At 42.8% G+C, this 23528-nt stretch overlaps 1 protein-coding gene across 1 annotated transcript in view; it reads left to right on the top strand.

Moving 5' to 3' along the window:
• The window catches only part of CNNM2 (cyclin and CBS domain divalent metal cation transport mediator 2), a gene marked incomplete at its 5' end in the record, with an annotated part of 182471 nt that overhangs the window by 149841 nt on the left and 9102 nt on the right, over positions 1–23528 (top strand). The window contains 4 exons of the mRNA XM_010859598.1: positions 2214–2351; positions 4369–4538; positions 14918–15011; positions 18081–18146. Of these exons, the coding sequence (XP_010857900.1) occupies positions 2214–2351; positions 4369–4538; positions 14918–15011; positions 18081–18146 (468 nt within the window). The remainder of the gene's footprint in view (positions 1–2213; positions 2352–4368; positions 4539–14917; positions 15012–18080; positions 18147–23528) is intronic.

Below are 23528 nucleotides of genomic sequence, written 5' to 3'. Positions count from 1 at the left end.
CCCAGGTGGTGCTAGTGGTAAAGAACCCACCTGCCAGTGTAGGAGATGTTTTAAGAGACACAGGTTCGATCCCTGGATTGGGAAGATCCCCTGGAGGAGGGCGTGGCAACCCACCCCAGGATTCTCTTGCCTGGGGAATCCCATGGACTGGTGCACTGCAGTCCTTAGGGTCACGCAGAGCCAAACACGACTGAAGTGACTTAGCACACACACATAGGCCGGATCCTGGGCTGGCCAATGAACCTGCATTCTGTCCTATTAAATCCACAACTGTTGGATTTCCTCAGCCTCACTCTTAGCAAAGTAATACTCTTTAAAGAGTTTCTTAATGCCAAAGATGGCCTGAGGCCTGAGATGTTAGGGGCTGTCAAAGGTGGTATAGAGAAGGAGAATTTGGGCTCTTTGTATCCTGTTGAGCTTTTCAAGCTTGAATTGGAGGGGAAGAGGGACCGTTCAGGTGGCCTGGAGCACCAAGGACAAAACCAGCCTTGCTCAAAGCAGAGTCATTTTATTCAGGCCTATTGGAAAGGGAATGTCCCTCATTTTAAAACTGAAGTCTTCCGTCCACCCTTAAAAAAAAAAAAAATTAATATTTATTTCTTGACCTGCTTCCCAAATGGATCTTATTTTTTCCCTCACATCTGTATAGTGTTCTTTAAACAACCCCGGTCCCTATGTGTTTTATCCTTTTGACTCTTGGAAAATAATCAGAGCTTTCATAATAGAGAATATTGTTAATTGTGTGTTTACATTCTTTTCATCCTTCCTCACAGAGACTGTTTAATACCAAGTGTGTCTCTGCATATTTATGTGTTTCCCCAGGGGTAATCCTCAGTGTAAGAAAGATAATCTAGACATTTATGCGCCTTTATGTTTACACTTCAGCTCACTTCTTTTAAACCTTGATGAGACTGATTTCATACATGGCTTCCTGAGATGAGATACTGAACTGTGTTTCAAGGATAGTCTTGATTTAGTTCAGGGATGATGACGACCTTTGACATTAGAAAATGATTCAGAATGCTTGCCTTGATTTTTGCTGCCTGACTTTAAAGAGAATTTGGGACAGAGGAAAATTCCAGGTTGTGATTGCCTTCTCCCCAGGACAAGCCTGATTAGTCGTCAGTGTTTTGCCTTAGGCATGAAATGGTAATGTAAAGACTCATGATTCTTGAGGGCGGAAAGCAAGCAATTAGGAAAAGCAAGCAAATTGTCTCTAACCTAGTTTTTTCTTGATCATTACTTTGTCCAGAAAAATACTCAGAAGTTTTGCATTTGACACGTTCAAGATCAAGGATTGGCAAACTACACTTACAAGCTAAAAAAAATTTTCTTAACATTTTTTCAGTTGTTAAAAAGTCAAAAGAATATTATTTTGTGACACGTAAAAATGATACAGAATTGAAATGTCCTATCCAGAATACAGTTTTACTGCAGCACAGCCCTGCTAATTCATTTTCACATGGCTTCTTTTTGCTCAACAGCAGAGTTGTAGTTGCAACAGAGTGTACATGGCCCGCAAGCCTGAAATATTTACTGTCCAGCCCTTTGCAGAGGAAATGTGCTGACCTCTGTTCTGAATCACTCCTTCGTATTTGCTTGACCTTGAGGGTCTCATGGTCTGGGGTATTATTACTAAGATCAACAGATAATATTATTAAAATCAATCACAAATAATCACTGTTCTGTGAAAGTGTTCTTGTTCATTTCTCGAGGTTGTGTGTGTGTGTGTGTGTGTGTGTGTGTGCTCTTTCAGCAGAGGCTGGCAGGGACACGCTTCTCTGTGTCTTCTGTAGTGTGATTGTTCTTCCTGCTGTGTGGCAGCCTGAGTAGCAGGAGCCTGTGTGCGCCCTGGGCTCATGTCCTGTCGCTGCGTGGTTGTGTAAAGGCTCTACGAGGGGAGGATTTTTGTCCACAGCTGCCCATTAATAATACTTAGAAGGGCCCTGTAGATCTTCCCAGTGTGTGTCCACGGTCATCCCTAATCATGTTACCTGTGATTTCATACTCTGGATTGTGTCATAGCCACGCCTGTGCTGCACTGATCCGATGAGTGTCCCTCCCCTCTCCACGTGCTGTTTGTATGTAGCGTGCCCACCATCTGGAGAGCGAGCTTAGCCTTTCCAATATATCATGTCCTTTTTTGTTCAAAAAGAGCCCTGATCTAATGGAATGTGTTTCCTTACTTTTTCCTTTTCTCGTTCCTCCCCCAGCTGATAACAGAACGAAAAAGAAAGTGGCCCATCGAGAAAGAAAGCAAGATTTTTCTGCCTTTAAGCAAACAGACAGCGAGATGAAGGTTAAAATATCACCACAGCTTCTCTTGGCCATGCACCGTTTCCTAGCAACAGGCAAGTGCGCTTATCACAGTTTGAAATCTCTGCCAACCCTGGAGCAAGTTTCTCGCCCACGCTGACTGGGGTGGGCTGGGGGTGGAGCCTGGGACCTGGGGTGATAAGTAATGCCACTTTTGTGTTTTGTTTTTTTTGTTTTGTTTGTTTTGTTTTGTTTTTTTCTTTTTAAATTCTCTCCTCTCCTATGTTCAGTGTCGGCATGAACCCTCTGAGACATTTACCAGGGGTGGACCAGTAACTTAAAATTGGTCTGAAAGGTAAGGATGAATGTTAGTGCCACACTGCATGTGAACGGTAGGCCAGGCCATCCGCTTCAGCTCAGTCCAGGGGAGAGCCAGCTGGCGGAGTAGGCGGACAGTGCATACCAGACCCCATCTCGGTGTGTCAGGCATTGAGTAGCTCTCTCTTCAGCTTGCCTCGGAAGAACAGTTGGACATCAGTGGTGGCACAGGTGCTATGATTTGCAGTGAAGAACAATAAATTCTCAAAATTAAATCTTTACCCTTTCTGGTTGTAATGAAATCAGAAATCCTCAGAACTCTGACATAGATTTCCTGACGGCCTCTTCAAAGCAGATTGTTAACTCAGGCCTATTCCAGGAGGCAAGTGTTCACATTATTAAAACCACCGACCCAGCCGGCAGTGACTGCTCCAGGGAGGTCAAGGTCGAACGGATTTGAGAGACTGACTGACCCTGCTCACATCCCCAGATGGCTCTCTAGGTGAAGGGTGAGCTCTGTTGGCCAGGGGGAAGTGTGAGAGAATCTGAGAGTGCCCAGTGGCCTATAGAAGACGTCTGTGTCCAAGATGGGCAGCCAGTGCCTTTCAACTGAATGCAGTGTACTTGAGATATTTTGAAAAGAAGGCTAACAGCAACCACGTGATGGAAGGTTATACACTCTTTAAGATCATTTTTTCAGATACCTCGAAAGGCTCATCATATAATACTTATCACATGTGAAAATACTTAGTGTAAAGTAAGAAGAAACAGTATAAAGCCATGTGTACACAAGATTATCCTTGTATTTTTTAGTGTACACACACACGTATATACATGGTACTCATGCCTAGGTGAGGTATGGGAAAGAAATACCAATTGCTCAGAATGGTTATGAGTGGTTGGTTTATAGGTTTATTTTCTTCTTTCTCTTTTTCTGTATTTTCCAAAATTTCTGTGATGTACTATCTTATTTTGTTATTACAAAAAAGTCACTGAACTAATGCAGAATCTATAGGTCTCACATATAACATAATTAAAAACCTTTTAAGACATATGAACAATAACTTATTTTTTTTATTTCTGATAATGTTGTTCTTCATCATTTAAGAACCACAATTTAGATGTTATCTTATTCTGCCTCAGAGATACCATAAAGTTCACTTTCAGTATAGCACCCTTAAGTCAGTAACTTGGGGTTTTGTTATTTTAAATGAAATCACTATCTTTATCAATTCAGATCAACATTACTTTTTTTAATAGCAAGCTGGAGTGCATGTTGTTGTGTGCACGTGCCTTGCTTTTATTCTGAATCTCTACCTTCCTCTGTTTCCAGACTTTCTCAGGGTAGTCGATGGGAGAATGAGATGTGAGCACTGCGTCTGAGCACCTGGTACTAACCCACGCTTAGACGCTTCCTGACCTCTGCTTCTTCCTTTGGCTGTTGTTGGACAGTCAGTCTTTTGTGGCCTGTTGCAGGGTGTCCTGGCAGTCATGGAGCCTGCTTCTGGTTGATTTTCCTTTGTGTCAGTCAGAAAATGAGGGTATTTTTTTTTTTTTTATGATACCTGATACCAATGACAGGTTGAAAAAGAAAAATTCTAAAGCAACAAACATGAGAATTCAGCATTTTCTAATTTCTCCCAGGTTATCTGCCCCCAGTGGATCACGAAACGGAAGTCTCATTAATCCATGCTGTATTGCTTCGATTCCAAGTATTCTTTAAACACTTTAATCACTAGCATCATTTTTTCCATCCATTTGAAGTGTAATATCGAGTTGTGTTTATATCTATAGAAGTAGAAGCATTTAGCCCATCCCAGATGTCAGAGAAGATCCTTCTAAGGCTGCTAAAGCACCCCAATGTCATCCAGGAACTGAAGTATGATGAGAAGAACAAGAAAGCTCCAGAATACTACCTCTACCAGCGAAACAAACCTGTAGACTACTTCGTTCTCATTTTGCAGGTCAGAAGTATTAATCAATAGTTGTTTGATCTCATTGAGTACCCACCCTTCCAGCTCTGAGGAGACTTGGTGTAGGTGAATGGGTGTCAAGGATTGCACACTTAACTTCTGGGGTGGCCTTATATGTGGGAGAATTTCATCTCCCTGTTTTCATATCTGCAAAAGCAGTGTCGTTAGTTACTTTAATTTCCAGTACTGATAGGCACTTGGTGATTGCTGAGGCATCGAGGCATTCCTTTGAAGAAGGGTGAATTCAGGTGTTTGTTTTTTGGAAGAGTTTGGGGAATTAACTGTGTGTGTCTAAATCTTGGCTGGACATTTGAAATGTCAGTGTTGTGAGTTCCTTGGGTCTTCTTTTCATTGTCTTTTCTTTCTTCCATCCCTCATTAAGACTTGGCCTTACACAGCTTCTTAGAGATTCCTTATTATCTCTTCTCTTAATGTTGTCAGAATAATCCATTTATTGGGTTGGCCCAAAAGTTCGTTTGGGTTTTCCCATAAGGTGTTATGGAAAAACCCGAATGTATTGCTTTTATTCCTGGTTACTAACCAGATTCTGTTTTAATGAGCAACTGATGGGTAATCACAGCCTCTCACGGCAGTGGTTACTTACCTCCTTCTTTATTATAACATAATCCACTATATAAGGTGAGAAGGTCCCTCCATTCTGAGTCCTCTTAGAGGGGCTTCTGTGCTTGAGTTGACAGGAGGCCCTTGTTATCTCACAGTTTCACCTGGTAGAGCACAGTTCTTGGCATGGAGACCAACATGCATAGTACAAAGAACAGTGTGCTCGTTTTATTGATTTCTTATACCTATTTAGTGAACAATTACTTTTATGGGAATTCTGAGTGTATTTCAGTACGAGAATACTAGCCCTTTTAGCATTCTCCTGTTTCTTGGTTACTTCCTAATAAGAATTGGAAGGATCTTTGTAAGAGTATAATTAGCACTTGGTAGGCCCATCTATAGGAGAAGGCAATGGCACCCCACTCCAGTATTCTTGCCTGGAGACTCCCAGGGACGGGGGAGCCTGGTGGGCTGCCGTCTATTGGGTCACACAGAGTCGGACACGACTGAAGCGACTTAGCAGCAGCAGAGGGCCATCTACAGTTTGCATCTAGCAAGTCCTAGTTATCTAAATGAACTAAAGTTCTTTTATTTGAAAGTAACGTTTATCAAATGTCTAGATGTTGGAGACTCTGGGAAGTGTTGTGTTCATGCCCTATGTTTGGCCTGTACAGTGAATTCTGGATGCAGAAGTCAGGAGCTGTAGAAAAGTCTGGATTAACTGGGTATATGCTGCTTTCATAGGGTGTTCCCTTGGAAACTTCTGTTTGCAGGTTTTCTAAGTCAGTACCCTGATGCTTCTACTAAACTTAGTCTCATTCAGTCCTGAGCTGTGTTTTTTGTTTCTCTGGGGATAGATGAGCTTGAAACTCTGAGGGGGCTATTGAGAATTAACTTTATTTACCACAGTGAAGGAAAAGCATTCATGTTTCTCATAAAAGGTAGATATGAATATTCCTTAAACCTAGGGAAGCTAAATGACATTAAAGACAGTTTATTTCGGAGAACTCTGAGGGTTGACATTGTGAATTTCAGTAATAGTAGAAACTCTATGGCTTTCAATTGTTGATTTTTATATAGTTAGCATTTATGAATTCTGATTCATTAATGCTCTATTGGTATGTAAGAAAGCCATTTCCTGGCTGATAGATCTAAAAGTAGATTTTATGGAAGAGGGACTTCATAATCTTTGTTCTTTTATAAGTAAATCTTTAAAGATATTTTTCAGAAGACTTTTAGGTCTATGTAACTATATTTGAATACCTGTGTCATGTTAAATATTTTTGTAAATGTGACAAGTTCTTGGAACTGATGATGTCATGAGGGTTTTATAAAGATGTACAGGATTTATGGAGGTGTTCAAATTATAGAGTTTGGTGAAAGTCATGTTCTTGTGAGCCAGCCAGTTACTTGAGGTACGCAGAGTATGACAAAATGAAATCTAATACCCTGTCAGTCTAACATATGCCTAGTCGCTCAGTCATGTCTGACTGTTTGTGACCCCATGGACTGTAGCCCTCCACACTCCTCTGTCTGTGGGATTTCCCAGGCAAGAATCCTGGAGTGGGTTGCCATTTCCTCCTCTGGGGATTCTTTCAGACCCAGGGATCAAACCTGTGTCTCCTGCCTTGGCAGGCAGATTCTTTACCACTGAGCCACCTGGGAAGCCCCATACAGAGTATAGTCCAAGCTAAAATATCACTAATCCATCATTGGAAATTCATGCCAGATTATTGAATATATTCCACTGTATTTTAAGAGCATTAAATTAGTAGAAAGCAGCAGTAGCTGCCTTCCCTTCCTGTCCCAGGGCTAGCGAGCTGCGCTCTTCTGAAGATACTTGAAAACTCTTATCAAATGATTGATGTCTGGAATATAATTATAAATAGAAACATCATTTTGAGTTTAAACCCTAGATGAAATAAATTTATTCAAAGGGCAAACCACTCAAGTAAGCTTAATTAAAAGAATATCCTATAGGTTATGGGGCACATACATACAGATGAATAAAAAGGCACTTTCAAGTTTTATCTGAGAAAATAGTTTTTTAAATAAAATGTATTTTGATAAAAACACAGTAGATAGTGAAAGAAAACTTTATTGGCTCTACATACCTTAAATAACTTAATAAAATAATGGAAATGGATAGGAACATAATTTTGATGGAAATTTTTTTTCTACCATCATAAAAATGGAAGAAAAAATATTAGTTTTAAATTGTGTACATAATAAAACAAAATTAACCAGGTTGAAGAAAATTAAATATAAAGCTAGGGAAGTACACTTTTAAAAACATTTTATATGACTTCATAAAAATTGGTCATTTGCTGTCACATGTAATGTCTAGTAAATTCAGAAAGAAATTTCATAAAAACAATCTGTACAGATCATAATGAAATAAAATTAAACATAATGCATAATTGAAAAGTACAGAGCTATTTTAAAATTGTGGTCAGTTCTCTTACAAAGATGTGTATATAACAGACAGTATAAGATGTTCTCATTTGTGTTAAAGGAACCTACGTTCTTCCTTTACACACACATAATAATCATTGCCTCTGAGGAGGAGGTTTGGAGAACTAGGAATAGGGTGGAAGGGAAACTTACTGCTCTTTTTGAATTTCCATGTGTATGTACTACCTGTTTAAATATGTTAAAAATTGTGAATTAATGGCAAACTAAAAACCCTAAGTAGCAACTGAATTAGGGAGAAAATATATAGATTATCATAAAATACCATAAGACTATTAAATAATATAAATACTGTATACATAGTATGGCAAATTTTAAACTTTTATTTCTGTAAGTATTTGCATAAGAAAAAAGATACCTATAATTTTCTGTAATAGAAAAAGAGCAAAGCAACAAACTCAAAAGAACAAATTAAATAATAGATTATCATGAAAATAACTTTTAAAGTGAAAAAACTCTACATATATACAAAATCAAGATTGGGTCTTTTAAAAGATGAACAAACTTAGTATTCTCATGCCATAATTAATGTGATAAGAGAAAAAGCAAAACTAGAAGTTCTCCCTTGCCCCCCTGAAAAGCAGCTAGAATCAAAAGAATCACTTGGGGGAAAAGTTGAGACTTTAAAGAATTCAATTTCTATATTACACACATAGAAAAAAAAATGATTGACTGTCATATGCATTCTTTAGGACAACATGGCCTTATCTAATTAAGTCTGAGTAAATACTACTGTGGCCCAGTCTCACTTATCCACATTGATGGAGAAGTCCTAAATAAAAAGATAGCAGTTAGAAACCAACAGTAGACCCAAAGAGTTATTCACTGTGACTGAATTAGGATTATTTTAGAAATTTAGGGCCAGTTTAATAAAAGGACAACAAAACTAAAATATGCCATGTTAATTAAGAAAGCAGTAAAAGAAAAAATCCTTATACTATCGATAGTTATCAAAAAGGCAACTGACAGAGGTAAACATCCATTCTTGATTTTAGAAAACAAACCCTCTACCCCCACCAAAAAAAAATCTCTGTAAAAATCCATGATGAACAGTGAACAAAAAACACAATACTTAACATCATTTCACCTGCTATTTGGGAAAGGAATTTTAAGCCTTCAATATCAAACCTTCTCATGGAGTTTTGAGTTGCAGGATCCTATGTGTCTCAGTGGATAATATTTCCTCACTCTTGACTCATGTACTGATAACACAGTCACGTTAATGAAAAAAAATAGCTACCTAGCGTCAACCCTATTTTTTTTAAAAAAGTATGTATAAATATTGGGTTGGCTAAAGAGTTCATTTGAGTTTTTCCATAACACCTTACAGAAAAACCTCAAAAAACTCTTTGGCCAACCCAATATGAAACCAATATAAGTTCCTTTTGAACCCTTTGAGCTGAGAACTCTTGTATAGAACAATGAAGAGAACAAGTTTGTAATTAGCACTTTAAATGTGTAAATGATGTTGTTCAGGCTGACAGCAAAGTGCCAGTGGTCCCAGACTGTTGCTCTTGCATCCAGCGCACTCGGCTCCCCTGCACCTGGCGAGGAAGGCACCCTCCAGCCCTGTGCTCAGTTTGAGCTACTTTGTATGTTTGTACAGTATGTTGTGCTGTTAGTTGGCCTCTGCTGGGTGTGACCGGATTATTTCTATGTTTAGTCCTCCTCGCTGCTTTCTCTTTGGCTCAGTGCTTCTCACACTTCAGTGTGCTTGGGAATCTCTTGAGGATTCATTACATCTAGGGTGGAGTCTTAACAAACTCCCATCTGGATGAGTAGAAGGCTTAGCCACAATGACTTATGTAGTAAGAACAGCTTCCTAACAGAGAGATTTGAGCAGTAAAGGCAAGTGCTGGCACTGACATCTGGTGGTAGCACTTGGTTAGATGATGGTCAACAAGATAGCCTGAAATATGTGTACATTAATTTTTGACCATCAAAAAAAATTTTTTTTAATTTAAGCATTTATGAACTTGCTGAGTCCCAGGACCACATCTGTGGACTCCAGATTGAAAAAGTATTGCTTTAGAATGGATGGGTGGTGTTCCTCTTCCTATTGGGTAGTGCTGGTGACCTGGCATTTAATGGTATCTCCCTGTACGTGTCAAAGCCTACTTGTGATGATGATTTGAAAAACAGGACATAAAAAGAGAACTCAATTCCAGAGTGAGCAGGAGACCAAGTAGCTGCTCAGCATATGGGATCTGAGGGTCTTCAGCCATGAGCCCATGGCCTCCACTGATCGCTTGACCTTGTTCATGCCAGCGAGGACAGCTGAGGCTTCTCCCTAGAGGCCAGGTCCATGTGATCACTGAGCACTTTGTGGATGCTTAGAAACTTTGAAAGGAGTTACACCTTTTTCCAAGGAAAGGTGGGATCCTGTGGGAGTCACTGTACTCGAGGAGCCAGCAGCTTTGCTTGGGGCAGTGAAGCCTTCTTCCTGTTGGTCAGTTTACCCATGTGATGCCCCTTCTTCCTTTGGGAGTCTGTCCTGCCCTGTCCCAGTTTTTTTTTGGTGACAGGCTAGAGCAAAGCCGTGAATGTTTCAAAAGTAAAATTGATACATAGCCCCTTCTGTATATAGAAAGTCGTTATCTGAGAAGTTCCCTGATTGTTTTGAGCCCAGCAAGATACTTATTTCCTCAAAGGGCAGCGCTGTTTTGTGTACTTAATGGCACCCCACTCCAGTACTTTTGCCTAGAGAATCCCATGGACGGAGGAGCCTGGTGGGCTGCAGTCCATGGGGTCACTAGAGTTGGACACAACTGAGCGAGTTCACTTTCACTTTTCACTTTCATGCATTGGAGAAGGAAATGGCAACCCACTCCAGTGTTCTTGCCTGGAGAATCCCAGGGACGGGGGAGCCTGGTGGGCTGCCTCTAGGGGATCGCACAGAGTCGGACACGACTGAATCGACATAGCAGCAGCAGCAGCAGCAGCAGGTTTACTTGAAAATGGTCACTTTTCTGAGTCATTGACACACACAGATGAATAAAAATGTGTTCACTGGATGTTTTTAAAACTTGCCGGTCAGGAAAGCCTCAGTCTAGAGAAGGAGGTCTGGGTAGTTTTGGGGGTTGTAGAATCACAGAATGTTAGAACTGAAAGAACCATAGGGTTCGTCTTCTCTACTAACGTTTTATAAATGAAGCAAGATTAGCCTAGGGCAGCAGTTCCTAAATGCTTGATACTTGACAAAGTTTTCTCCAGTTTGAGGCAAAATGAGGGGAAAAAAGGACAGTGGCAATGAGTTCTTCATGCAGCTATGTGTATTCAGTTTGTTTCCCTGGTGGCTCAGCTGGTAAAGAATCTGCCTGCAATTCAGACCTGGGTTCGATCCCTGGGTTGGGAAGATCCCTTGGAGGAGGACATGGCAACCCATTCCAGTATTCTTGCCTGGCAATCCCCATGAATAGAAGAGCCTAGTGGGCTACCGTCCATGGGGTCACAGAGTCCGACACGACGGAGCGACTAAGCACACATTCTGAAATTATGTATTTTCTATATTGGGGATTAAAATATCTGGGCTTCTGTGAAATCATGGTCTCACACAGATAGCTGTGTGTTTAAAAAAAATCTCTTATGAAATAAAAATGTGGCAACCCTCTCTTTGTTCCTGAGGAGGAAGATGGATTTTCCTAGTTCTTGGGATCCAAGCTGGGAACCACTGACCTAGTATACCTGCCTTTAATCTGATGGATCTAGACTTGGTAGACTCCACAAGGAAGGTAGCTGATCTTCCTCTGCCTGCCAGCCAGTCTTAGGGAGCAGGGAGAGATCACCTGAGGGGACTGAGAATTTTTGAGCAGCCGTCCTGGTCTAACTGACAGCTGTGGGGAGTCTTTCAAGAGGCTAGAATGCCCAGAGTTTCCAGAGCTGATACCCATTTGCAGGGACACGGAACACGGAAGGCCCTGTCACTTGTTCTTTAAAAAAAAAAAAAATTAAAAGATCCAGATCAACGGGTGGTTCATACAGATGGACGTCATTTAGAGTCTTTACGGCATTTGATCCTGCCTCCTGATTTTCTGCATAGAAATGCAGGTTAGGAGATGGTCTTGCAGCCACTTTTGAGTTTACAATCACCAAGGCAGACATTTTCAAATAGCATCTATGTGCATCCTAGCTCCCTGATACAAAATCAAGGATTAGTCCATGACGAAATGGACATATAACTGAAGGTATCCACCAACGGGCACTTCCATTTCTGTTGCTTACCATTTCTGAATATTGTCCTTCCCTACCTCTCTTAGGGACCCTGCCTCCTATTCTTTCCCGCCAGCTTTTGGCTTTTGCTCCCTAAGTTCCCACCTCTTCTCCCTCCACTAACTGTCCTCCCTTTCTGCCTGGAAATGGCAACAACCCACTCCAGTATTCTTGCCCGGGAAATCACATGGACAGAGGAGCCTGGCGGGCTGCAGTCCATGGTGTTGCTGCTGCTGCTAAGTCGCTTCAGTCGTGTCCGACTCTGTGCGACCGCATAGATGGCAGCCCACCAGGCCCCGTCGTCCCTGGGATTCTCCAGGCAAGAACACTGGAGTGGGTTGCCATTTCCTTCTCCAATGCATGAAAGTGAAAAGTGAAAGTGAAGTCGCTCAGTCGTGTCCGACTCTTTGCGACCCCATGGACTGCAGCCTACTAGGCTCCTCCGTCCATGGGATTTTCCAGGCAAGGGTGTTAGAGTCAGACATAACTTAGCAACTAAACAACAAAAACAACAGAATAGCCCTCATTAACCCCACAGCACCCTCCTCACCCTGCTGCCATCTCCCCTCTGTGGCCCTGCCTCCTGTGCTTTGTCCCGCCTGCCCTCCCTTTCCATCCATTGTCTGATTTCTTCGGGAAAAGACCCCCTCAGGCCACAGTGCCTTCCTCGGTGAGGTGACCGTCCCTTCACTCTGAGGTCCTTCTGCTCCTCCTCTCTGCAGTGACGCAGTGGTCCGTCCCTTCACTCTGAGGTTCTTACTCTCTGCGGTGACGCGGTCGTCTGTCCCTTCACTGAGGTTCTTCCCCTCCTCCTCTCTGCGGTGATGCAGTCGTCCCTCCCTTTTCTCTGAGGTTCTTTCCCTCGTCCTCTCGGCGTTGATGCGGTCGTCCGTCCCTTCACTCTGAGGTTCTTCAGCTCCTCTGCGGTGATGCGGTCGTCTGGTTCTACTTCTGTTTGTTTTTCCTCCTGCTCTCAGTCACAGTCTGCAGTTGCTCCTTTTCTCTTCCCACCCACTTTTCTCTTCTCTCTCACATCCCCATCTCCAATGCTGACCTTTTCCCTGACCTTTGTTCTTCCATTTCAGCCTTTTTGATGGGCTCTTCGAAAGGTCTTGTTTTCTTGAAGGGCGTTCGTCCTCTTTTCCCAGCTCCCATCACCGCCCTTCCTAGTGTTTCCACCTCCACGCGTGGAGTCCCCGTTCTTCCAGTCACTAAAAGCAAACTTTTCTTGGAATTGTCGACACCCCTCCTTTCTCTCCTTATGCTTTTCTCCCTTACGGTTTCACTAAATTATGTTCATTCTTTATCCATGGCTCCTCTCATGGCGATCTTTTTCCAGTCCTGTGGTTACTGCCTTTGTGTATATCTAGACTTGATCTTCCTGAAACCTTTTCAAGAACCTTACTGAGCTGGCCCATCCTTCAAGGAGCTCCACAGTCCGACCTGCTCACCAAACTCTCTTCAAACCCCTCTCCCCTTCTTCCCTGGTAAACCCACTGAGCCTGCTGTTGCCCACCTCTGACCTTCCTTGACACTGTTCCCTTCTCTTGGCTCAAATCCTACTCCTCCTTAGATTTTCCTTCCTGTGTAAAATTTGTCTTTATACAAGAACAGAAAGTAATTTTTTTTCTCTCTCCCTGAAGTCCTTGTGTTCTTGTCTTTTTCCTCATGTGGAATTTTTGTTCACTGCCTTGTATCATGGCGTTTCATGTGCTCTCCCCTTACCTGAACTGTGTGCTCTTGGAGCACAAAGGCTGTCTTCTCACAAGGCTGCACAGCCTCTCCTATAGGACCCTGTGTGGTCAGGGTTTTAGCACCTTTTGGTTTGCAGGTTGATTTTGTATAATAGCAAGAGAATTGGTTGGAGATTGATAAAACTAGTATTTTCCATCGAGTGAAGGAAAACCTAAAAGAGACAACAGATGGCTTTCTGAGGAAGGGATTCGAGAAAAGATTTCCATAAATGGGAATTTAGTGTAGAATAAAAGGGAGTGATCACAGTGGTGAGAGTTTGGATTCGTGGGTGACAGTGTAGCATACTGATTAAGAGCTTGTTCTTGGTCACTTCATCTTTCTGAGCCCCGTTCTCCTGATTTATATGAGGGTGATGATTGTGTCTGCTTCATAGAATTGTGAGCATTAAGTGAATTAATAAAGCAGTATGATTGTTGGCACAGTTCCTCTTCAATAAATGGTAGCTTAAGTTTTGTTTATGCATGGTAAAGGATATACCATGAAGGTACACTCTTACCAGAGAGGCAAGAATTACAGGTAAGATGAGCAAGGACTTTCCTGATCCTTGGCTTAGAAATCTAGAATACAACTTGCTTCTGAGGGTTTTCCGGTAGCCCAGAAAAATGCATGTTGATATCACCTACCATGAAAAGATTATGGTGAACCCTAAGGCTGGGGGAATAAGTAAAGCACAGCCTGTCCCAGAAGAAATGGTGAGAGTGAAGAAGTTGTGATCAAGTTAGAGGAAGGAAAGAAGGAAGAACCTTAGAAGAGGTCTTGTCCTAATGGAAAGACATTTCTTAGGTGCTTTTCCAAGACAAGAGGAGCACCGCAGTGTCGCGGCGCCTCTTGGGTGTCTGGATGACCAGGGACTGGCCTGCGGGCTGTTTGCTCAATTGGTCACGACTATGATAGGGAGAGAAGAGTAAGTTCTGCCCTCAGGAACTGGTTTAGTCCTCCTTGTTTCATGGTCACAAACCATGTTGGCCCTTAACCCTGACTCTGCTCCGACTCAGGCTCCCATGGGACTGCCTGGATGACGGTCACAGAGCGCTTTCTCAGTGTTGCCCCGTGGATGGGGCAAGAGCCCTATCCTTCTGTTCCTGGGAGGGCTCTTGAATCCATGAACAGGGGTGCTGGGGACTACTAAGTGAACTCATGGAAATTAAACATCACACTACCATCCCCAGTTCACCTCCAGCTAAATCCAGTTTCTCATGGATTAACCCTCTCCTCTGTCCAAGCGGGAAAGGGCTACCTGAGGCTTTTTACTTCCTTGGTATTGTTGGGAAAGGAATTTGGACCAAAATCTGAGGAAGGACTAAATCTTGCATAGAATTTACAAAGAGGTTCATATAAGTAGGCTGAAAATGCTCCCTTTTTCCTTTTCACAGGGGAAAGTGGAAGTAGAAGCTGGAAAAGAAGGTATGAAGTTTGAAGCCAGTGCTTTTTCATACTATGGTGTGATGGCCCTCACAGCCTCCCCAGGTGAGTGTCCTGGTCAGCCTCAGGGCAGGGCTCGGTGTCAGGAAATAACGCCCCGTACTCCCACTCTTATCTCTGTACCTGCTGGCTAAACACAACGCTTGTTTCTTTACTTTATGAACTTTTTATTGAAGTTGCATACAAAAAATACTGCTCACCTCGTGCATATATACCTCTGAAGTTTTCACAAACTCAGCTCTCCTGTGTAGACCAACTCCCAAATCAGGAGACAGAAAGGGCATCACCAACCCTCAGAGGAAACCACCCCCCGACACCCCACCCTCCCTTTTAGTTACTGTCTCCCCACAGTAACCACTGTCTTGACTTCTGAGCCTTAATAAGTTTTGCCTCTTTTTGAACTTCAGGTCAGTGGAATTATTACACTGAATCTGGCTTCTCCCACCCAGGGTTGTCCTGGTCATCTTCATCTGTACTGCTGTGCGAGCTTACAGTCTTCCTTCTCATGGCCGTATAGTGTTCCACAGTGTGAATATACACCAGTGCGTTTGTTCTTTTCGGTGCTGGTGGACACGGGTAGCTTCACGTTGGAGGCAACTGTGAATTGTGTGGCAGTAACACTGCACATGTCCCTTGGTGAAGACACTTCTGTCAGGTCTACATGTAAGCGGAACGCTGGGGCCCATGTTAATAGCTCTTGCCAGTTTCCCAGAGTGCTGAGGAGTTTCCACACGCCTGCCCCTGCTAACGAGGGTTCCAGTTGCCTCACGTCCACCTGGCCACCACTAGATACTGTTGAATCTTTTAGGTGTTAACTATTCTGGACTTTTTAAATTTTCACTTTTCTGAGGATAAGTGTTGATACATATCCATTGCCTGTAGTTCTTCTTAACTAGAGAGCTGGCCAATTAAGTCTGCCAAGTAAGGTTGGGTATACCTTCAGGGTATCAATCCAGTTCTCTGACACAAAATGCCAGAAAGCGGGGTCTGTGCTAATGGGAATGTGGCTGCAGAGACTTGGCTCACCTCTGGGATGGGACTTGAATAGTTTCTCTGTAGCTTCCTTTGCTTTAACTGGGCAGGCAGGTGGGCTTCCCTGGTAGCTCAGCTAGTAAAGAATCCACCTGCAGTGCAGGAGACCCCGGTTCCTGGGTCAGGAAGATCCCCTGGAGAAGGGATAGGCTATCCACTCCAGTCTTCTTGCCTGGAGAAACCCCATTGACAGAGGAGTCTGGTGGGCTACAGTCCATGGGGTCAAAAAGAGTTGAACAGGAGTCAGCACAGCACAGCAGGGCAGGCAGGTAAACAGGGCTTGGAGTACCACCTTGTGGTCAGAATGCCTAATGACATGCTGTGTTGCTAGGAAATACCTTCCTTATAAACCTCAAACTTTAAAATCACCCATGAAGGGGAGGGGACGTCTCCAGACAAGTCTGTGTTGTGACCTTGGTCCTCATTTACTGCGTCACATGGTGTCTCAGGCACCCAGAGATGTAACAGAAAGCAAGAGAAGGTCAAGAATTCTGAGGTTTGAAGCCTCCCCTGCCCCCATGCATCTTCTCACTGCCCTGGTGCAGGTTACTGAGTTCCATGGGCCAGCATCTCCGTTGTCAAGTGCCAACTGACACCTAGTGTGAGCACAAGCCTGTTGAACCCCATACAATTAGTAGGTATCTGCTGTAAACCTGAAGATGTGTTTTCACTGCTAGTGAGAGGACAGGGACATTCTTAACTAGGTCGAGAAGACCTGGGTGACAGCCTGAGTTCCATCATTTATGGGTCTCCCAACTGAGAAAGGCCCTTGGCTTCCTCACTATTAAAAGGATATAAGATCATCTCCTGTGATTATTAGAGTAGAATGTGGTGATACTCATACAAGGGCTTTGTAACCTTTAAGGAACAAGAGGAAATGTTTATATTAACACAAGGTGTTGAGATTGTGACTCTTGCTTGGCAACCATCCTCATGTTAGCCCAGGTTAGCAGAATCAGTGTATAAGGTGGCTTTGAAAAGAAAGCTAGTCCTCTTTGTAAAAATGTAAGTTGTACATTTTTATTGGTTACTAGTTCTTGAAACCTATAGGGGTAAATCGCATTCAGAAAAGGAAGAGCAGGCCTTCCATACACAAAGCATGTGGAGCTGCAATAGCCTTACCTAGCATGCAAATGTCCAGAAGGATGAGAATTAGCATCCTGCTTACTACAAAAGCCCAGTATTTTACTTGACTTTACAATTAGGATTCAGGGTTTTGTATATCCATTGAGAGATGCATTAGTATTGTAATCTCAAGATAATGTTTCTGTTTGTTATTGTTGATTGCCTAGAAAACCCTGTGGTAATCAGTTATCAAGTCCTGCCCAGTTACTTCTCAAATTATATCTCAATTAAAACAAAAACAAAAACAAAACAACCTGCCCAGGAAATATGACCCCTGCCTGGTAGGGCATTTTGTTTGACTTTGGTCTGCCACTCCCAGGAAATCTGCATATGATGTTCTTTATTTATTGGGCTACCCAAAAAATTTTTTGGGTGAGCGCTTATGGAAAACGAACGAACTTTTTGGCCAACCCAGGACCTTCCTCTGATACTTTGAATTGCTTTGGAATACTTGGCAATTTCAAACAATCCAGTCAAAGTTACAATCAGACTAATTAAGAGTGTAAATGAATTGAATAACTAATTGCTTGGCAGAGATGGGGATGCTGTAGGCTGTGCACTGAACGAACATCGCGGTGTTTTGGCAAAAGCGTCTTGGGTCATGCTCCTGGGGCAGATGACGGGTCGAGCTCCCAGTCTGTGTGGCTAGCTGTGTTTGAAGTCCTTAAGAGCACATTTTGAGCTATAAACCGCAATTGGGTATTAATGGCTTAAGAGGTTTCTAGGTTAGTAAAGAAGCATGTGAGTGGAATTTCTCCCGATTTCAGCCTCCCTATATTCCTCTTCCTGGAAAGCAGTGTGTGTTCTCTTGGTTTATATAATATCATATAGGCTTCTGCATATCTGGAACCGAATACTCATATGAGTAGAACAGGTATCCACTCCTGTCCCTTGATTACAGAGAGCTCCTGTCTTGCCTTTTGAAACCGTCTCACCCTGTTTTTCTCCATTTTTCAGTTCCTTTGTCCCTGTCTCGTACCTTTGTTGTCAGCAGAACAGAGTTGTTAGCAGCAGGTTCTCCAGGTAATTCTGCATGTTTCCTTTTCATAATTCTTCTGATCGCCTCCCTTGACCCCGCCAAAGCCTGGCTGGCCAGGTCTGCTCCTTCTATTCAGTTAAGGCCATTTTCAGTTTTTCTTTGAGCTCTTAAAAGTCCATGGTTCTATGACCTAAGAGTGAGCTACCCAGGAAAGCATTAGCCCTCAACAGATGGCAGAGAGGGTTTGGGAGCTGGGAAGGGAATCTTGAAACATGAGCAGCGATGACACTGGGAAAAGGAGAGTGGTTCTAACGTGAGTCACCAGTGTTCTCTGTAGGTCCCACCCACACCGCTGACCTTGGATTTTCGTTGCTGCCCTTTGGTTCTTTGGGTGACCTCAGCAGAGTCATGGTGTGTGGAATCTGCAGAGGCCCCAAACCCAAGGATTCTTCTGCAGAACACATTCAGCCAAAAGGCTGGAGGACTGTGAACTTTCCTTGGTTCTCCATCCTTGGAGGCCCCAGCATTCCTGTTTCTTTGGTCCTTTTTTCAGATGTCCACGTGAACGAGGTGCATGTATTTCCACCCTCCGTCAGGCAGGTGGCCCCACTTCTCCTGTCTCGCTTTCTTCTTTTTGAAACTAGTACAGTGTACATTCTTAAGGAGCTGCTGGTTCTTGCCCCGCAGGAGAATGTGGTCATGCCTTCCTAATATGTCCAGCTGCTAAAGAGAACGGCAAAGGTTTAATCTCTCTTTAATTAAAATTGCTGGGCTTTCCTACTTGGTAGTCCAGTTTTTCTGTATTTTGTTCAATACAGCTTATATTTTAAAATCTGACTGAAATTTGTATCTCCTCATCCAGTTTCAGCAAAAGTCTAAAATGCCAATACTTGGTGAAGGAGGCAATACTTACTTGTCTTAGAAGGAACGTTATATTTTTCAGGTCTTTGTTCTTAAAAGATTTGAGGGTGTTTGGCCGTAAGATACTAATCAGGCTGCTTGAATCCTACCAGCTGACAGAATATATGTATGTACATATACGTATATACATACATGTGTATACATAAACGTATATTTATTTATATGTATGTTGGTATTTTTTTCTCCCCTTTTATTTGCTGGCATCTGCTACTGATTTAAAATGTCCTAGATACTGAAGTAAAGTGACTTTTGGATGGAGCTCCTGGAAATGTCGTTTGTGTTTCACTTTTTCTTAGAACTTAGCGATTTCATAGTTCAGCCTGTTCCATCTGATCTAGTCATAAGAAAATCCATTTTGAGGGTCCAGGCCTTTGGGCTGCTGGCATTACAATAATAAGATACCTGATGAATGGAGGTTGAACTACACCAGTGATTTGCAAACAGTTCCACACAGGGCCTCACGGCTCTAAGGGAGGAGGCTGGGATGTTTCTTGATTGTGTCTTTATAGCTTACTAGCTAATGAAAGGATTCCTGGGTGGGATGAATAAAATATAAGCCAAGACCAAAAAAAAAAAAACCAAACAGAAAATTCTGAGAAGGCACAAGAGCAATTAAAATAGATTTTTTTTTTTTTTTGTAATTATCATCATAAAACCTTGGCACATAAATTTGGCAACAAAACCTGCCCTACGGGGTGGGAACTTGAAGTCTTTGTTATCTTTGGGTGTGAAGACTTGCACATCTTACCACATGCTGATAAAAGGTGAGCGTGCTGGTTTCTGTTAAGTTGCAGAAAAGGTCCTGGAAAACGGTCGATGCTCTGGACTGTGGCTGTGATGCCAGGCAGTGGTTTCCTGGCAAAGGGGAGGGTTTATCTCTCAAAAAACAGAGGTCTGTGGGCTGAGAGGAAGCTAACTGGGAGTCTATAGATACCTTGGGAGACCAGAGAAATTGCCCTGTAATCCTCCTCAGGAGAAAAGTAACAGGAGACTGAGAAGCCGAAGGCCTCCTGACAGTGATCGGGCAACGCACAGGGTCTGATCAAATAAGAAAAGTGCTCTTAAAATGTTTTTATGTATTTATTTATAATTTATTTTTTGGCTGTGCCGTACGGTTTGCGGGATCTTAGTTTCCTGAACCTGGGCCCCCAGCAGTGAAAGCGCTGAGTCCTAACCACTGGACAGCCAGAACATTCCCAAATGTCTTGTTTTCATAACATTAAATTGAAACTCAAAGAAGTAAACACCATTTCAGAAGTATCTGTAGATCTGGGGCTAAAGCCTGGGGATAGAGTGGGATCCCTTATTTCACAGATGGTTGCAGCCTGTGCAAAGTTACCAGGAGTGCAGAGAAGCTTGATCCTGAGAGTAGGAGAGTGGTGGAGAGGTCTGGGGTGGGGCTTCAGGGGAAGACTATAATAATGTTAACGAGGCTCATTACTGGGTGTCAGACACCATGCTAAGTGCTTTACCTTATCTCATGTTGACTCATCATCAGACCTTATAAGCCGGGTGCTATTACTATTTGCTTTTTATAGATAGGGAATCTGAGGCTTAGCAAAGTTGGGCCATCTGATGAAGCTTGCTGCTGCTGCTAAGTCACGTCAGTCATGTCCGACTCTGTGTGACCCCAGAGACGGCAGCCCACCAGGCTCCCCCGTCCCTGGGATTCTCCAGGCAAGAACACTGGAGTGGGTTGCCATTGCCTTCTCCAATGCATGAAAGTGAAAAGTGAAAGTGAAAAGTGAAAGTGAAGTCGTTCAGTCGTTGGTCACCTGCTAAATAGAAGATATCTGATAAATTATTAATTTGCCATGTTCTCTTAAGTGGAAGCAACAAGAGGAAGTGCTGTTGAGTTTAATTTTGACCAACAATGGAAAATTGGCTCCTGACATGAAAAGAGTAGAGAAAGTTGTGACATGAAAATTTTAGGAGACAATGAACCCATCATAGGAGCTTCCTTGGGTACTTGCCATGTTTTGTTCTGCTTGTCATATTTAAACAGGGACTTTTGCTCAATGGTCTCTCAGATGGTGGTCCAGATAGGCTAAGGAAAGATAAAATACAAGGTGAATGGTTGAATTATTTGGCCCAGAGAAGAAGAGACAGACTTCAGAGAATTATCTTCAGACTCCTCAGGGCTATTCCAAGTAGCGGAGGAGTGGAAGTTATTCAATAGAGCTCCATAGAGTGGAGAGGCTGTCACTTGAAGTTGAGGAAGCAGATTTTGATGGCTCTGATGACAGACTTTCCAGTCGTTGAAGGGTGGGACCAGCTGAGAGCCAGTCAGAACCACATTGGAAAGAGGAGCCAGCCATCAGATGGGAGAGTACGTCCCCTTCCATCCTGTGACGTTGTGCAATCCAGTGTGGGCACTCGGTTGATATTTGTGCAATAGGTTGACTAGAAAAGCAAAAATGGAAGAAGCCTTGGTGAGCGGAGGTGGGTTTTATTTTTAATGAAATGTGTTAGAAGCTATGGTGAATGTGCCTTTAAAAGCAGCAACATTTAGAGTCACCTGGATTTCCTTTCACTTTGTTTTAATGAAAGTTCTTTGAAGAATGCCCCAGCACCTAAGCTAACCTAATCAAACCTTCTAAAGGGGTTTGGTGTCTCCCAGGGTGCTTAAGTATTCTTGCCTTGAGAACCCCATGAACAGTATGAAAAGGCAAAATGATAGGATACTGAAAGAGGAACTCCCCAGGTAGGTAGGTGCCCAATATGCTACTGGAGATCAGTGGAGAAATAACTCCAGAAAGAATGAAGGGATGGAGCCAAAGCAAAAACAATACCCAGTTGTGGATGTGACTGGTGATAGAAGCAAGGTCCGATGCTGTAAAGAGCAATATTGTATCGGAACCTGGAATGTCAGGTCCATGAATCAAGGCAAATTGGAAGTGGTCAAACGGAGATGGCAAGACTGAACGTCGACATTCTAGGAATCAGCGAACTAAAATGGACTGGAATGGGTGAATTTAACTCAGATGACCATTATATCTACTACTGTGGGCAGGAATCCCTTAGAAGAAATGGAGTAGCCATCATGGTCAACAAGAGAGTCCGAAATGCAGTACTTCGATGCAATCTCAAAAACGACAGAATGATCTCTGTTCGTTTCCAAGGCAAACCATTCATTATCACAGTAATCTAAGTCTATGCCCCAACCAGTAACGCTGAAGAAGCTGAAGTTGAACAATTCTATGAAGACCTACAAGACCTTTTAGAACTAACACCCAAAAAAGATGTCCTTTTCATTATAGGGGACTGGAATGCAAAAGTAGGAAGTCAAGAAACACCTGGGATATCAGGCAAATTTGGCCTTAGAATACGGAATGAAGCAGGGCAAAGGCTAATAGAGTTTTGCCAAGAGAGCGCACTGGTCATAGCAAACACCCTCATCCTACAACACAAGAGGAGACTCTACACATGGACATCACTAGATGGTCAACACCAAAATCAGATTGATTATATTCTCTGCAGCCAAAGATGGAGACGCTCTATACAGTCAGCAACAACAAGACCAGGAGCTGACTATGGCTCAGATCATGAACTCCTTATTGCCACATTCAGACTTAAATTTAAGAAAGTGGGGAAAACCAATAGACCATTCAGGTATGACCTAAATCAAATCCCTCCCTTATGATTATACTGTGGAAGTGAGAAATAGATTTAAGGGACTAGATCTGATAGAGTGCCTGATGAACTATGGATGGAGGTTCGTGACATTGTACAGGAGAGAGGGATCAAGACCATCCCCATGGAAAAGAAATGCAAAAAAGCAAAATGGCTGTCTGAGGAGGCCTTACAAATAGCTGTGAAAAGAAAACAAGTGAAAAGCAAAAGAGAAAAGGAAAGATATACCCATTTGAATGCAGAGTTCCAAAGAATAGCAAGGAGAGATAACAAAGCCTTCCTCAGCGATCAGTGCAAAAAAATAGAGGAAAACAATAGAATGGGAAAGACTAGAGATCGCTTCAAGAAAATTTGAGATACTAAGGGAACATTTCATGCAAAGATGGGCTCAATAAAGGACAGAAATGGTATGGACCTAACAGCAGCAGAAGATATTAAGAAGAGGTGGCAAGAATACATAGAAGAACTGTACAAAAAAGATATTCATGACCAAGGTAATCATGATGGTGTGATCACTCACCTAGAGCCAGACATCCTGGAACGTGAAGTCAAGTGGGCCTTAGAAAGCATCACTATGAACAAAGCTAGTGGAGGTGATGGGATCCCAGTTGAGCTATTTCAAATCCTGAAAGATGATGCTGTGGAAGTGCTGCACTCAATATGCCAGCACATTTGGAAAACTCAGCAGTGGCCACAGGACTGGAAAAGGTCAGTTTTCATTCCAATCCCAAAGAAAGGCAATGCCAAAGAATGCTCAAACTACCGCACAATTGCACTCATCTCACACGCTAGTAACGTAATGCTCAAAATTCTCCAAGCCAGGCTTCAGCAATACGTGAACCGTGAACTTCTGATGTTCAAGCTGGTTTTAG

This window comes from Bison bison, unplaced genomic scaffold (genome assembly GCF_000754665.1).
Source record: "Bison bison bison isolate TAMUID 2011002044 unplaced genomic scaffold, Bison_UMD1.0 scf7180017864456, whole genome shotgun sequence".
NCBI lineage: Eukaryota > Metazoa > Chordata > Mammalia > Artiodactyla > Bovidae > Bison > Bison bison.
Note: the sequence above shows the minus strand (reverse complement) of the source record. Positions and strands in the feature narration are given on the sequence as shown.